The sequence below is a fragment of the Cololabis saira genome, chromosome 16 (assembly GCF_033807715.1).
Source record: "Cololabis saira isolate AMF1-May2022 chromosome 16, fColSai1.1, whole genome shotgun sequence".
In the NCBI taxonomy this organism is placed as follows: Eukaryota; Metazoa; Chordata; class Actinopteri; order Beloniformes; family Belonidae; genus Cololabis; species Cololabis saira.
In genome coordinates, this window is record NC_084602.1 from 19,739,028 (window position 1) to 19,753,646 (window position 14,619).

The following is a 14,619-nucleotide window of genomic DNA, read 5'->3' on the forward strand; positions in this document are numbered from 1 at the left end:
TTGGAGGACGTAGTTATTTCTTTCCGCCACTGGAAGGGCTGCGATGCTTGACGGCATCACAGCTGAGCTGGCAGGATAAACCATACTCTTAAACAACTCAAAATGGACCATGAACAACTCTGTCAAAGGTGTTGATAACAGATGCTTTTGTATTTTAACAATGTTATAGAGTTTTAGAAAGAAAAAACTCTATTTACGTGTAAGTTCTCTCGCTTTACAATCTGCCATTCCTCCTGCTCATTGATGCAAATAGCACTCTTGGTTACATCACCAACTCAAGTCTCCACAAGTCTCTACTGGATGCATCCTCAGTGAAAAAGGGAGATGCAAGAACAAATCCAGTGATTTCAATCGAATATGACTAAATGCATGTGTTGGGTTGCAACAGTACCGGAGCTGTACACAAAAGGACTAATAAAGACAAAAAAATGCAGCCATGAACTTTCTCAGGATATGCTGTTCCCGATTGGCATTATTACTTAGTGTGGCTTTAATGTTTAATGAGGGAGAGAGAGAGAGCGAGAGAGCGAGAGTGAGATAGAGCGAGAGAGAGAGAGAGAGAGAGAGAGAGAGAGAGAGAGAGAGGGCGAGAGAGAGAGAGAGAGAGAGAGAGAGAGAGAGAGAGAGAGAGAGAGAGAGAGAGAGAGAGAGAGAGAGAGAGAGAGAGAGAGAGAGAGAGAGAGAGAGAGAGAGAGAGAGAGAGAGAGTGAGAGAACAGAAGAGCTTTGACAGTTTTACTCAGTTGTACAATGGCCCAGTGGTTCAACCGCAGCAGTCAAAAGAAATGTAAACACACATAAAATACACATAAATAATGAATTTATTTTAAGCTAAGCTGGTGGTCCAGCAGAATTGTAGTGACTGTTGCACATGAACTGGGCAACCCAGCAGTCGCTTCAAACCAACGGAGAGGGAGAGAGAAGAAAAGACAACATATTTTTCACCCACTCACCAAAGTACCGGTTATGCATCAGAATGTAATTGCTATCATGTGAGCCATTAGGGTATAGTCCTGAATAAAATATCAAATATGGCACATACAGTATAATCTGTCATAGCTGAAGGACTCAAGCTGTTTTTTTTATGTTTACCATCAGCCTCTTTCTGCAAGTCTGTTGTCTGCATCACATGTTATCACATGAAGATGAAATAAGCATTAAGCAATCAACACATCCAAAACTTCAAAATATATTGTTCCCAATTTTATTTAATATCCATTACCGTCGCCCTCTTCTTGTCCTCTTGACTTCAGAATAAAGCGTTTTAGCAGGCGCCGTTTGTTTTCTGTGTGGTGCTAAATGCTGTTTCCGTGTCAGTCTGTCATGAAGACACAAGCTTCACTGCAGAGGAGCACGTAGAAATGTGAAACACTCGACAACCCTCTCTGCTCAAAGCACGCATATATTACAGCAACTACACACACACATACATACACACACGCACACACACACGTACCTCCCTCAAGTGTAATTGCTTATGCAGAGACAGGGTTTCTAGAGGTTGTGGTACTTTTACTTTACCACAGGTACATATCAGCGCATTATAACACACAGAAATTAAGACAACATACATTTCATGGCTTTTCATTTCTCATCGCTCTTGTTTGCTTTTTCAACACAGTCACACAAGTTCCTCAATTGTTTACGTTGTTGCTTTAGTCAAACATACATCACAAACGGCAGTGATTTCATGGAGTTCTTGATATTGCATGGTAAAGATTTTCTCTTTTTAAAGACGCATGCTTAGATCTTTATGTTTATACTTAAGGTTTTTGAACATCTTTGCCACGTAAAGGATAACACATCACATTTAGCATGTGTGAAGGAGATAAGACTGTAAAGTTGAGTTTTTAATCCAATTTTTCAGAAGCTGCGTCTGCACTTCATGAGTTTTTGGAAAGCCTGCTTGAACTCATCGTTGAAGGCAGTATAAATGACAGGATTGATGAGGGAGTTCAGGTATCCCAGCCAGGTAAAAATGTCGAACAGCACGGGATCAAACCAGCATTCTTTGCATATAGCCGTGACGAGGGTCCCGACGAAGAACGGGAGCCAGCAGACGATGAACGCACCCAGGATGATGCCCAGTGTTTTGGTGGCTTTCCTCTCCCGCGCTGCACACAGACGCTTCCTCTCCAGCACGTTGTCTGCCAGCTTCACTTTCACGCTATTCATGAAGAGAGGCGACCCTCCGCCTCCACCTGCGCCACCTCTTGTGCTGCCAGTGTGTAGGTGTGCCTCCTGGTGGGAGGAAGAATTAAGAGAACAGAGAGAGGAGCCTGCAGAGGTCTGGATGAGCTGTGCTGTGGTGAAGCGCTTCCCAGAAGACGATGGGTTCTTAAAAATGCGAGATCGGGCCGCGACGTAAATCCGTCCGTAGAGGATGATGAGAAGCACTGTGGGTACGTAGAAAGCGCCGAAGGTGGAATATAGGGTGTATGAGATCTGATCTGTATTCACCACACACTCCGTCAGCTCCTCATGAGCTTTGGCCTGCCGCCAGAAGAGTGGAGGCATGGAAATGGATATAGAAATCACCCACACTACTCCGACCATCATCGCCGCCCGGCGCATGGTGCGGCGTTTCGAGTACTCCAACGCGTCTGTGATGGCCCAGTACCGATCCAATGCAATCACACACAGGTGCAAAATGGAGGCCGTGCAGAATGTGATATCAGACGACAGCCAGATGTCACAAACGATCTGTCCCAGCGACCATGTTTTGCTAACGGTGTAGAGGATGCTAATGGGCATGACTACAATAGATACCAGCAGGTCTGTGACGGCAAGAGAGCCAATCAGGAAGTTGGCGGGCGTGTGGAGCTTCCTGGTCAGAAAGATGGTGGCGATGACGAAGGCGTTTGAGAGGACGGTAGCCAGGGTGACGCTGGCTAACAGCACAGACAGGGGCACCTGGAGGCCGAGGAGGGTGCTGTCCCTCCAGGCTGGCGCTGCAGTGGTGTTGGGAATATCTGAGAAGTTACTATTGAAGTAGTCCAGTGAGGTATTATCAAACGCCATCTTGCCTCACCTTCCTGAACGCGTACAGTTTAGTCCGTCATTACTGCTGTACGCTAAAACTGCAACAGATCCGTTTCTGCAGCTCACAGATTAAGACTGTATCGTGCTGCGCTCTGGCACGTTTGGTTTTTCCTTTCTCCACATTTCAGTGACACAGACAATGTTTCCTTTTATTTCACATCTCTGTTAATGCAAGCATAACTTTTATATCTCTTCCTCCATCGTTTCAGTTCATAGCTAATGATACCGGCGATAAGTTGGGTTCAGTAACAAGCTAATTTGTTCATTTCATTTGTCCAGAATTGACTCGTTTGCCTTGTATAGCAGCGGGAAAGCCAAATCCTAATTTGTTCCCAGCGACAGATAGACAAACTCTCTCTTATCTCAACCCCAACTGGCAGCCAGCAGGCAAGTCGGACCTAGCTTTCCTGTCTAACAAACCTTTAATGGGCTCCTCCTTTTCAATAATGCTAAGCAGGGAGCTGCTTGCACCAGGATGATGATGATGATGATGATAGATACCAAGGTTTGCTTGTTGTCTTTTCTTAAAATCTTTTCTGCAGTCCACAAGAAACCTTCTGAACTGAGGTTTGTAAAGAAACGCTGCTGTGTTTGCTGTCTCCGATGATGCTGGAGAGCCAAAACAGCGCAGTTACAAAACAGACATCAAATCCAGGAAAAGAACCATTCTAGATGTGAAGTCTGCTCATAGATAATTGCTAAATATCCATGGGATGTTTTTCTCTTCTTTTCTTTTCTTGAATAACTGTCGTCTTTTCCATTTTCTTGTCCGGTTCCCAGTGCTTTTCCAATAGCGACTCCTCTTCACAGCGTTGACTGTACATTTGACAAGGTTTTGGTTAGATTAATCCAACATCCTCTGAGACACTTTCATCCTGTAAGATACAATTGAGACAGAGAGAAAAGAGAAGGAAACATTAGAGATAATCTTTGATGTCACCTGGTTCCTTACATTTTTATATGAACAATCACACCCACATACACCCCCCACACACACCACAAACTCAGGAGGCAGTTTAATCCCAAAAGATATACTAGACTGAATAAAAACATGGTATAGTCATGAGCAACCGCTTTGCTTCACTAATCTCTCCTATTGAGATTCCTATTATTTTCGTCAGAAGCTTTACACATGTCGTTATGTTACAATTCTAAGGTTTTACATATCAGACTGTATTACAAAATCTGCTCCTCATCAGGGCTCAAAATCATATAAATGGGTACATTCCCATGTAAACAACAGACATGATATATTTTCACAGGTCATTGTTTTATTTAAAATTATACCAAAATGCAGAAGTAGTGAGCAAACAAATTAAGTTCTTCCTAGCGGCTTCTATAAGGTGCATCAGCACATGTGACTGACCACCTCAATAACAGCAGAGGTTTGCTGTGCAGGTGTACGCTGACACGTTGTCTAAGAGGAAAGGCATCAGCAATGAGCAGAGAAGCAGTTGTTGTTGCCGATCAAAGTGGGAAGGGTTTTCAAACATATAGTGCATAAATTTACATTGAGAAAGATGTGAAGGCGGAACACATTCAAGAAAGTAGCAGTCTTCCCAGTCGTCCCGGCAGATTCTCTTCAAGGTCAGGCTGTATGATGTTCACAGGTATTTTACGAAGCGCTAGACCTGTATCTCTGGCTAAACAGGCCTCAGTTCACACATACGTGTCAAGGTTTCTCACTAAAAAAAAAGACCATGGTAACATGACTTAAATTTGCAAAGATGCATCAGAGCAAACCAGAAAAGACCTCGGAATTAATGTCCTTTGTACAGACAAGGCCAAAGCTGAGATGTTTGGCAGGATTGCCAAATGAGCACATGTATATCAACTGTCAGGCACTATGGTGGACGAGTGATGATTTGGTCTTGTTTTTGGCTCTAGGTTTTTCTCCCACTATGAGAGTTTTTACCTGCCAGCGTTTATGTAGTAATTGCTCGGGGGTCATGTTCTGGGTCTCTGGAAAGCGCCTAGAGACTATTTCTGTTGTAATAGATACTAAATAAAATTGAATTGAATTGAATTGAATTGAATTGAATTGAATTGAATTGAATTGAATTGAATTGAATTGAATTGAATTGAATTGAATTGAATTGAATTGAATTGCAGCTACAACACTTGAGCAAAAATATCAAACTATTCTCAGCTAAATGTTTTATGTGAGGTCAACCTGAGACTTTGCCAACACAGAATAATGCAACAGGACTATTATATGACCTACAACAGCATAATTGAAAAACTAACGAGGTTTTGCAATGACAGAAAGGGCTACATAATCATTTTTAATGTCCTGACTCATAAAACCTTGAATTGAAGCAGGTAGCACTTTCTTTTCCACAACCATAATTACTCCGTTTAGATTTAAAACAGAAGGGAAAACATGGCTAATTATTTTCCATCTAAAAATTATGTTACAGATGAATACCGGTATACTTTGCTATAGAAAGCATGTGGAAGTATTAAGATTTTCACTCTGCAGTACTTCTAACATGCATAAAATTGGAGCTGTGTAAGTGGTATTAAGAGAAATTAAGTATTCTGCCTCCAGGTCAGAGTAACAAAACATTATCACAGTGCGACAGCCTGACATGCGTTCACGTGAAGAGACAGACGGTGGAAGGGACATGTTGAAATGTGAAAGTCTGGCATTATGATCCACAGCGGATAGACTTTTAATCACCGAATTGGACATTTTACCCCCTGGCTTTCCAGTTTTATATTAGGTTTTCTTTAATTTATTATTTAAAGCAGAGCCACAATCACTGACCACTTACAGGGAAGACATTTTTGAGGGAAGTAGAAATAGAAACCGTGAAACAGATGAAAAACAAATTGTTGTGTTTTCCACAATAATTTATATTATTACAATAGTTAATGCATCCTATTTCCACTTCATTACGAGTGTCAGGGCTGATTTCCAAGCGTGTTTGTTGCTGACACAACTGTGAAATCGCCTCCATTAAATGAAGTGTTGATTGACATCCAGTCTCTTGGGGGGGGGATTATTGTTCCTTGGCTGTGGCAAGAAGCGAGCATATTAAAAAATATAAAAGTTGTTTCATTGCTTTAGTGAAGTCATTTGTAGGGAATCACATGATAATAGTATTGATTTGTGTGTGAAGAGTTCTGACAATCCATGAAAAAGAAAATGCGTTTGTTCTCAGTGATATGAGATTTAGACAACTGTCAGGGACGTGATGGCTCCACCAAGACAGTCTGGTGTTTTGAGATAATACATGCAGCAGCATCCTACTAGCTTCACAATGCTACCACATTCTTCTATCTTTGTGAAGTGTATTAGTGTGCAAACACTTGCTGGTTAAAACTAAATAGAATCAAATTTCCTGTCAATTTCCTATCAATTTAGTGGAAAAAACCTTGTGTGTGTATATATATATATATATATATATATATATATACATATATATATATATATATATATATATATATATATATATATATATATATATATATATATAAAAAGGTAGAAAATAAAAAGATTCTGGAGAAATTTGCAAGAACAGAACAGACTTTCAGTTTTGGGTGTTTATCTTATTCCTGCAGGTAGGGCCCATTTTAATACCTGGATGAAAAGAACGAAGATAAGACATCAGAAAGCCACAGGAAGGAGGACATGTAGGGTTTAATGGTCGCTTTGCACACCAAGTTCACACGAGGAGCATGGGGCGCAGATTTATAAGAGGAAAATGTTGTTATAATTCACGGAGAAATATAAGGCTGTTTTTGAACCACAGCAGCTCTCCCCTGAATCTGGGAACCTTTACGAAGCCCTGACCGTACATTTCCAGGAACTAAACATACCAGCGAAGTATTTTCATTATCCTTTTAAGTCCTCGTACTTTCATGGCAGGGCTTGCAGTGCTAAATATTTCTGCAGCTCCTCTTCATGCTTCATTTACACCTTTCTTTCTCAGTTGCTTCACAATCTTTACAACAGCTCCAAGCCAGACTCACACGCCAGGCTCAAGCAGAAGAAGGAAAGCGTGTACAGCATGAGTGCACGTCAGGCTACAGTGGCAGCACTGTTGTGCATGAACGAGTTAAAATGAACGCGTTCATTGAACACATTCATTGAACACGTTAATTTCTGTGAGAACGTTGAACTGAACGCAACATATTTACAAATAAAGAACTTGAACATGAACTTGTTCAGATCTGCAGATCACGGACTGGAATTTGAACTGTTCAGATTATGCGAGTTTCAGCTTCACTGTTCAAGTCCAATTATTACGGAATAATCCTCCTTCTCATTTCACCAGCGGGCGGCGCGCACATTTAAAATACTTGACGAGACGACGACTTCACTACATTACCCACAATGCAGTGCACACACCAGCATAGCACCGGGCACCAGCTCCCATGGCAACGGTGGCCCGAGCCCGGCGCAGTCTTCACGATGACCAGTGAAGAGAGACGTTGCGGACGCAGCGTCAGCGAGCTGTCAGATGATGATCCGCATATCATTATCTGCCGGAATTTTACACATTGTCTCCCAAAGAGTCCAACGGTAAAAATCTAACCTTTCTGTGTAAATTATGTCCACCTGCGCTGAGAAAACAAATCTGAGGAAAAGCCAAGAAGACCCCCACTAGCCCCAAACGACCCCAGTCACACTGCTGCAGCCTTCAGAGGGTTTGATTTCCCAGCAACAGGTAGACACATTGATAATATAATTCATTGTTGGAGATTTTCAGCGTCTGAATAAAGTTGAAAAGTCCTCCTCCATCAAGCTAGCAATACATGATTGTATACAGTGAACAGTTTTAGGATAGGGTGGTGTTTCATTCGTACTTCTCACCTAAAAATATTGAAATGAACTGAATTTGAACTAGTTCAAAGTGAAAATGGTGAACTATGAATGTGAACTATTCATTTTTAAACTATGTGAACTGAACTTTGAACTAGTTGAACAAGTATGAACTTGCACAACACTGGGTGGCGGTTACAGATGTTCTCAGCTATGGTGCCCCTGATGTACACGCTGTAGACGCTGATGTAGACGCTTAGATCACCTGCACTATTGCCTCTTTGTGAATATAAAGTGCATTTCCTTCTTTTCACAGTGACGGGTCTTTGCGTGGTCTTTCTGTGTCTCCACACTTTACATAGACTTACAGGAACGTTAAATATTTTTTCGCATCATTGTCAAATCTTCCCATGACTTATCAATGCTATACAACTAGTATACTTGAACACTACTGGTTAAGAATGAGGTTCAAGCAGTTACATTTATATTATAAATTCTTCAGTTCAAAGCTGCCTCCGATCCTGCAACATAAAAACATCTGTTTTGATTGTTTTTTGCCCCGAGCTTTCTCTATGACATTTAAAACAGCGTGTGCCTGCTTCCAATTAAAGCCTTCAATATGATGTTTTGACAGCAAAGAAAAGGGCAAAGGGCAGTAATCAAACCCACAGAGGCAAATACATAGGCTACTTAAACAGATGCAAGAGCACAAATGATGCTCTGCTCTGCTTATCTAAGCTGCAGGGTTAATCCACATGGCTCTAGATGTTATTCTTTTTCCATCCATCCATTCATTTTCTATACCCACTTACAGTAATCCTGTACTAGGTCATGGGGGTTATTCTTTTTTACGTCAAAAAGAGGCACAAGTTGAAGACGTCCTTCATAAACAACAGAGTGAAGGCTTGCGTTTGGTTCGGTTCTTCAGTATTCCTGAGCTGCAATTCTGAATAGTTTTGCTATTGATTTGCTATTGATTTCAAGGGGTAAGATTTGTAATGGAATTCTGAAACTGAGTTTGTTGAAGGCATTCAACTGGACTTTGTGCAGCAAATGCACTAAAAGGTAAAGTAGGCGATTCTGTTCAGTTTCTCTTTGAATATCTCCTCACCGTTTGAGCACACAGTCTTGGCTCTGTCAACAAACAGAGCTGACTGCCAACAATTGAAGCATAACAAACATTGCTGCAGCCAATCACAGATGTTCATGCACATGAAGTGGGGCGAGAGGTTTGGGAGATTTCACGATGAAGTGTGTGATCTCCGAGAGCACTGGAAGGAGGGGGAAGAAGGCTTTTACTGATGTTTTGTTTCAAATGTCAATAGTAATGTCTGTGTTCCAGAAATGACTTACCCTACCTTTAAGTTGTTAGAAAAAGAAAAAAGATGAGTGGATCAAAATTAAAGATTTATTTTCACGTCACTCCGCTTTTACATCTCTTCACTGTGCCTGCTGATGCTTGAAGCATTACATGCTTCCGCAGTGTGGGAAACAGTCACACTTCATGACATCACAAGACTGATAAGTGTCCGTTAAAAGTGCTGGGTGTTGTATTATTGAATACACTGCTCGGCAGAGCTAACAGCGGGAGTGTTGTAGTCAGCACTGACATGCTCATTCACTTGTCCCTTTTCTAAGCCGCTCTGCTATAATGCAATTCTGTTGCGTATCATTTCCAACTCACATATGCACTGTTGAAGCTTTGATAGATGGTTGAAGAGTTTATCTGTTTGCAAATCAAACACGTGAAGGACAAGGCTTATCTCCAAATAGTCTGGTTTACAACACAATGAGTTAATGAGGATCATAATGAATGGACAAGAGGAAAAGATTTATCAATCCGGAGCAGACATCCCCTAACATGATGCAGTTTGTGTGAAATAAATTTAGGCTACATCTGGTTTTGAAATTGAAGATGTAATACAATGAAGCATGGCTCGAGCCTCTCCGATGAAATGCATCATCCTGTGTCGATGACAAAGCAAAATGACAATAAATAGCATGCACAAAAATGTCTAAATGTACTTGTGCGGGCCTGACATAGAGCAGACCTGGAGCATGCCCAATATCCCTGCCTAGCCGGCCCTATTGCATTGCAAGCCATTCATTACAAATCCAATTCAAGCAATATTCAAGCAGATGCTTCAGTGAGTGCAGCAGCCTGGTTTTTGGCCTGGGTGAAACAGTAATACCCTCTGAACCCAGCAGGCCCCGGTGGAAATAGGATAATTGATTTAGCTTAGAGGAGGCACAGCCATCCGCCAGCTAATGACTGGTGTTTACTAAAGTGTCCTGTAAATGGTAGGTGTGCATGAAAGTATTTGTGTTTGCGTGTTGGAGGCTGGTGGGAAGGAGATAGAAGTTTGCACCAGTGGACACAATTCTGGGCTTAATAATGGGATAATGGGAGGAATTTTAAGATAAAGCAGCAGTCGGGGTATCTGTTAACTTTCTTTTGAAATAGATTTAGGCTCATTTTAATTAAACATTCTCAAGGAATGGCAGTCACCTAAGGTCCTGCCTCCAGAGTCTAGACAATAGATGACTTGAATTAATAAATATGTTACAAAGACCATCTGAATTGGCAGCAGTTATCAGCCTATCATGACTTGAAATAACAATCATGACTGAGAGTTGCATTGTAATGTGAGTCCTGGGGATGTTGCTGCTAAAAATGTACTTCCAATCTAGTTAAACATGTATTTAATTTTTATTTGATCTTAAAACCCTACCTAAAGGTAGGATAAGCAATTTCTGCATAAAGTAATAACTGTTGATATTTGAGCAAAACATTGTCAAAACATTGCAAAAAAGCAATGCTTCTCCCTCATCTTCTCTCCGGTGCAATGCTAGAAAATAGGACCAATCCTCTTCTCTCCCTCTTTGATTACCTCATGAACAGGCTCCGGCAGATCCCCATGACACTAAATTGTAATAAGCTAGTACAGATAATGGCTAGATGGATGAGTTGGATGGTGAGAAGATGGCCACTGAATGTGACAAAAAACGTGCACACCTTACCTTAAAAGATATGAACATAAATGAAACATAACACAGTACAATTTTAAGGGGTTGTCTATCACAGTCTTATATTGTAATCATTTTGCATAATTTTGGAAGAATTATTAACCAGTTTCATGTGTTTGATTAAGTCAAATTTATATAAAAACAGGAAAATTGCACTGGTTCCCTGGGTCCAAACAGCCATCAGTGTTATTGGGCGAATGTGAGCGTAGATGAACTAACATTTAACCTGTTCACCTTTAGGGATTTTGGAGGTGAATTTCCCTAAACAGGCCTATCCAACAATTAAATCAACAATATCTCCATAATTATAAGGACAATATGCATAATTTTGGTCTCAATGGATAGCAAAGACCTCACAGCATACATTTCCAGTGTCAGAAAAATTGTGAATGTTCACATGCCTGACCAAATTGTGATAAAAGAAGAAAAATTTAAAAAATGTTCTCGTCTAATTTTTTTTTATTTTGCACAGTGGAAAACACCATGATGGCAATGCATATAATTAGAAAGACACCAATGCCTGGATTGGGCAACGCATTGACTACAATTGTATCAAGTTGCATGAGAATAGCTTAAAGCACATAGATTGTATAAAGGTTTTAGTGTGGACAGTACCAGTCGGACTCTCTATTTGGGCACTTGGATAACTGTAGACTACTGTGTCAAAATGTGCCAAATGTGTTTTTTACCCTTTTTGAAGGGAATATGGCTATAAAATGCTTTGATGATTTGATGATACATGATTTCGTAAATGTAAAATCTCAATCCAAAAATTCCAGCGCTCTGTGCGGGTCTTTGTGTGTCTCGCTCTCTGCGCTGTGCAACTGTGCGTCACTGATCCAAGATGGCTGCCGCGCTCCAGCGTTTACGCCCGACGGTAGAGACCTGATGGATGAAGTCTCGTTCAAGTGTAATATCTCGTTTGAAAGCTTGCGACATGTTAAATGTCAACAAACTTTACGTAAATTCCCAAAAACCATGAGAAGTCAACAAAATGGCCGCGACCGGCAGGAACTGAAATGACGGCGGATGAAGCAGTTTCACTACTATGAAGGATTAAAGCGTGAATTCTGGTCAAAGAACGGTGTGCATAGACTGAAAATGACAACAAAACGGTAAGGAAATAAAATATACTGCTTTTGGTCGGAATAGTTTTGGGATTTGCTGACGTAGTGTGCAATAAACACACAATCTGATGTGCTGGCTGTGAAATGTAAATTTTGGCTTTCGGTTTGTTTTGAGATTGGCGTGAAGTGGTCGGCCCAGAAAAGATTATGTTCGGTATCATCTGAAAGTGTAGTTTTTTTAGTTTCATACAGTATGATACCCACTATACGTTGGGGTGGAGAAAATTGATCTTGCGTTCTGTTGCGTTTTGTTGCGGGTGTTGCTCGTGTTGGGGGCACCATCTTTGTTGCATATGTATTTTTAAGTTGTTATAAATCAAATACTTTGTTGACAAAACGTACTTGGAGTTTTGTTTTATTGGCTTTGGGGCTTCTTGTTTGAGAAACAGTTAAAAGAAAATACCCTGACAGCACCTGAGTAATGTTTTTCCACACATGAACTGGTGCATACAACTGCTGGAGCCGGTACCGGATCCATCGGGGGGAAGGGGTTAAGGGTCACCTTTCCAAACAAACACATCTGTTGCCGTTGGCTCCGTCAGTTCTACTTTAAAAAGGTACTATTTAATCCCTAAAGTTGTTGCCCGATTATTTCATCAGGGATATATTTTATAATAGCTGTGTTGCTTCATATAAATGAAAGGGAAAGTATTTATTGCAGATTAGTAAAAATGTATGAAATAAAATCCAAGCTTATGAAACTGAATCCACTTACAGCTATAACGTCATGGGTATACAGGATAATGGAAACACATTATATGAATGGGTGGCCCGTAGGAATAGCAGTAATTCAACATGCAATTAATGGAATAACAAAAGAAATCAGTTTATTTTCTGAGGGCTCAAGGGTTTATCATATCTATGGTGTTTTCAGATTCCAGGGAGCATGGAGAGTAGGTGTTCTTGTCAAGCTGCGTGGGCTGCATATGTGCAGAAGCATCCACACGTACAATCACACACGCAGTACATAGTCTTTTGGGACCGACTTTCAAACACAAACAAAAAAAGAAAAGGAGGGGTCCACGATGATCCTTGCAGGAAATGGCACTGGAGGGCTCTGGACCTGCTCCACAGGTCGCTGCGGATTTATGGTGACTGATTCCACTGCTACAAAATTAACTGCAGATGACGTGGAAGGGATTGGCTCTGGCTTCGGTAAAACAGTGGTATTCAAGCCTCAAGACTCATTATACAAGCGGAGAAAGATAATCTCAGCTCATCTGTAAGCCGAAAGGAAGGGAACAGATTGGTGAAAAGGGACGAGCAAAGCTTCTTAACAGGAAAATAAAGATTTTTCCCATAACAAAAGTCCTCCAATTTGCAAGCAACTGCCAGGTTATGTGGCAGCTTGTTAAAAGTGGATTAAACTGCATTTCTGACATCTTGTTGTCTCTTCATTTTTACAAAAAATAAACTTTAACAACACATCAACGCTTCCTTCTGCACGGACTCTTCATACCGATGTATTGTTCAGCAGTTATACCGTCCTCATGGTGTGTGTTTGACCCTCCAACAGAAGAAAGGGTCCTGCGTAAATGTAGAAACAACTAAAGGGTTTTCTGTGAGTTACCACTCACTTTATCTGCCACAGGTAGCTGTGTGTGAATGTTATAAGCATTGTAAGGAGAGGATGGGAACCAAAGAACCAAACAAGACAACCCAGAATCTTGTTTACATCTGGGAAAATTCTGAAAAGACTGGGTTCAGATTGCTATCAGTGCTTATTTATTTGCAAAGCAAAATCTGATTTATAAAAGGTGGTTCAGAATCTATCGGCTAAAAGTCTGTTTCCGTGTCAGAGTCAAAAATATCGCTTAAGTTGTAGGCTTCTGTGTACTGTTAAAGCAAAGCATTTCTACGCTACGGAACCGTCCAACCATACGTACAAAGCTGACATTACTCCCTTTCTTTGCTCTGTTTGCCAAAGAGGAAGGATGCTTTGTTCCCTCAGAAAAAAACGACCCTCAACAACGCTGACCTTCCAAGCTCTCAGTGTGAAACCATATTGATCTGCATCATACAAACAGAGAGCCTGTGCCACCTAGAGTTCTTTTATTTATGACATTTCTTTCTCAAATGTACAAGTACATACAGACTTTTTACAAATTCCAATTTGAATAAAAAATTTGATCTTATCAGTAGTGTTGTCCTGATCGATCGATTGATCGGGCTCGATCACGTCATTTTCAAAACATTGGTATCGGCCGAAAAAAGTATCGGGACATACTGTAAGGGCTTGGCCGGCTGGGCTTTCCTCCGCAACCCGGTCGCGCTGGAAGCTGCGCGGCCAGAAGAGCAGATGAAGCAGGGTACTGTGATGTCACGGTACCCTGTAAATATTAACAGTGCCTAGAATTGTGTTTCCACTGGTGCAACAGATCAGTGTAAATCCTCCTGCCTCCCCATCTTTATCCCCCCCCCAACACACACACACACACACACACACACACACACACACACACACACACACACACACACACACACACACACACACACACACACACACACACACACACACACACTTCTAAACATGTTGTACTGTATATGCTGCACCACAGAAAATACAGAACTCTCTTACTCCTTCTTCTTCACTTCACTATCAGCAAATTCTTTAATTTTATACTTAGTTATGTAACTTGCTTCATTTATAAAT

The 14,619-nt window shown here is 41.0% G+C and overlaps 1 protein-coding gene across 1 annotated transcript in view; it reads right to left on the bottom strand.

Annotated features, from left to right (window-relative positions):
- Nucleotides 1–715: 715 nt before the first annotated feature.
- Nucleotides 716–14,619, bottom strand: part of htr1d (5-hydroxytryptamine (serotonin) receptor 1D, G protein-coupled) — a 35,671-nt gene continuing 21,767 nt past the window's right edge. The window contains exon 2 of the mRNA XM_061743930.1: nucleotides 716–3,916. Coding sequence (XP_061599914.1) covers nucleotides 1,863–3,020 — 1,158 coding nt within the window. The 5' untranslated portion in view covers nucleotides 3,021–3,916 and the 3' untranslated portion in view covers nucleotides 716–1,862. The remainder of the gene's footprint in view (nucleotides 3,917–14,619) is intronic.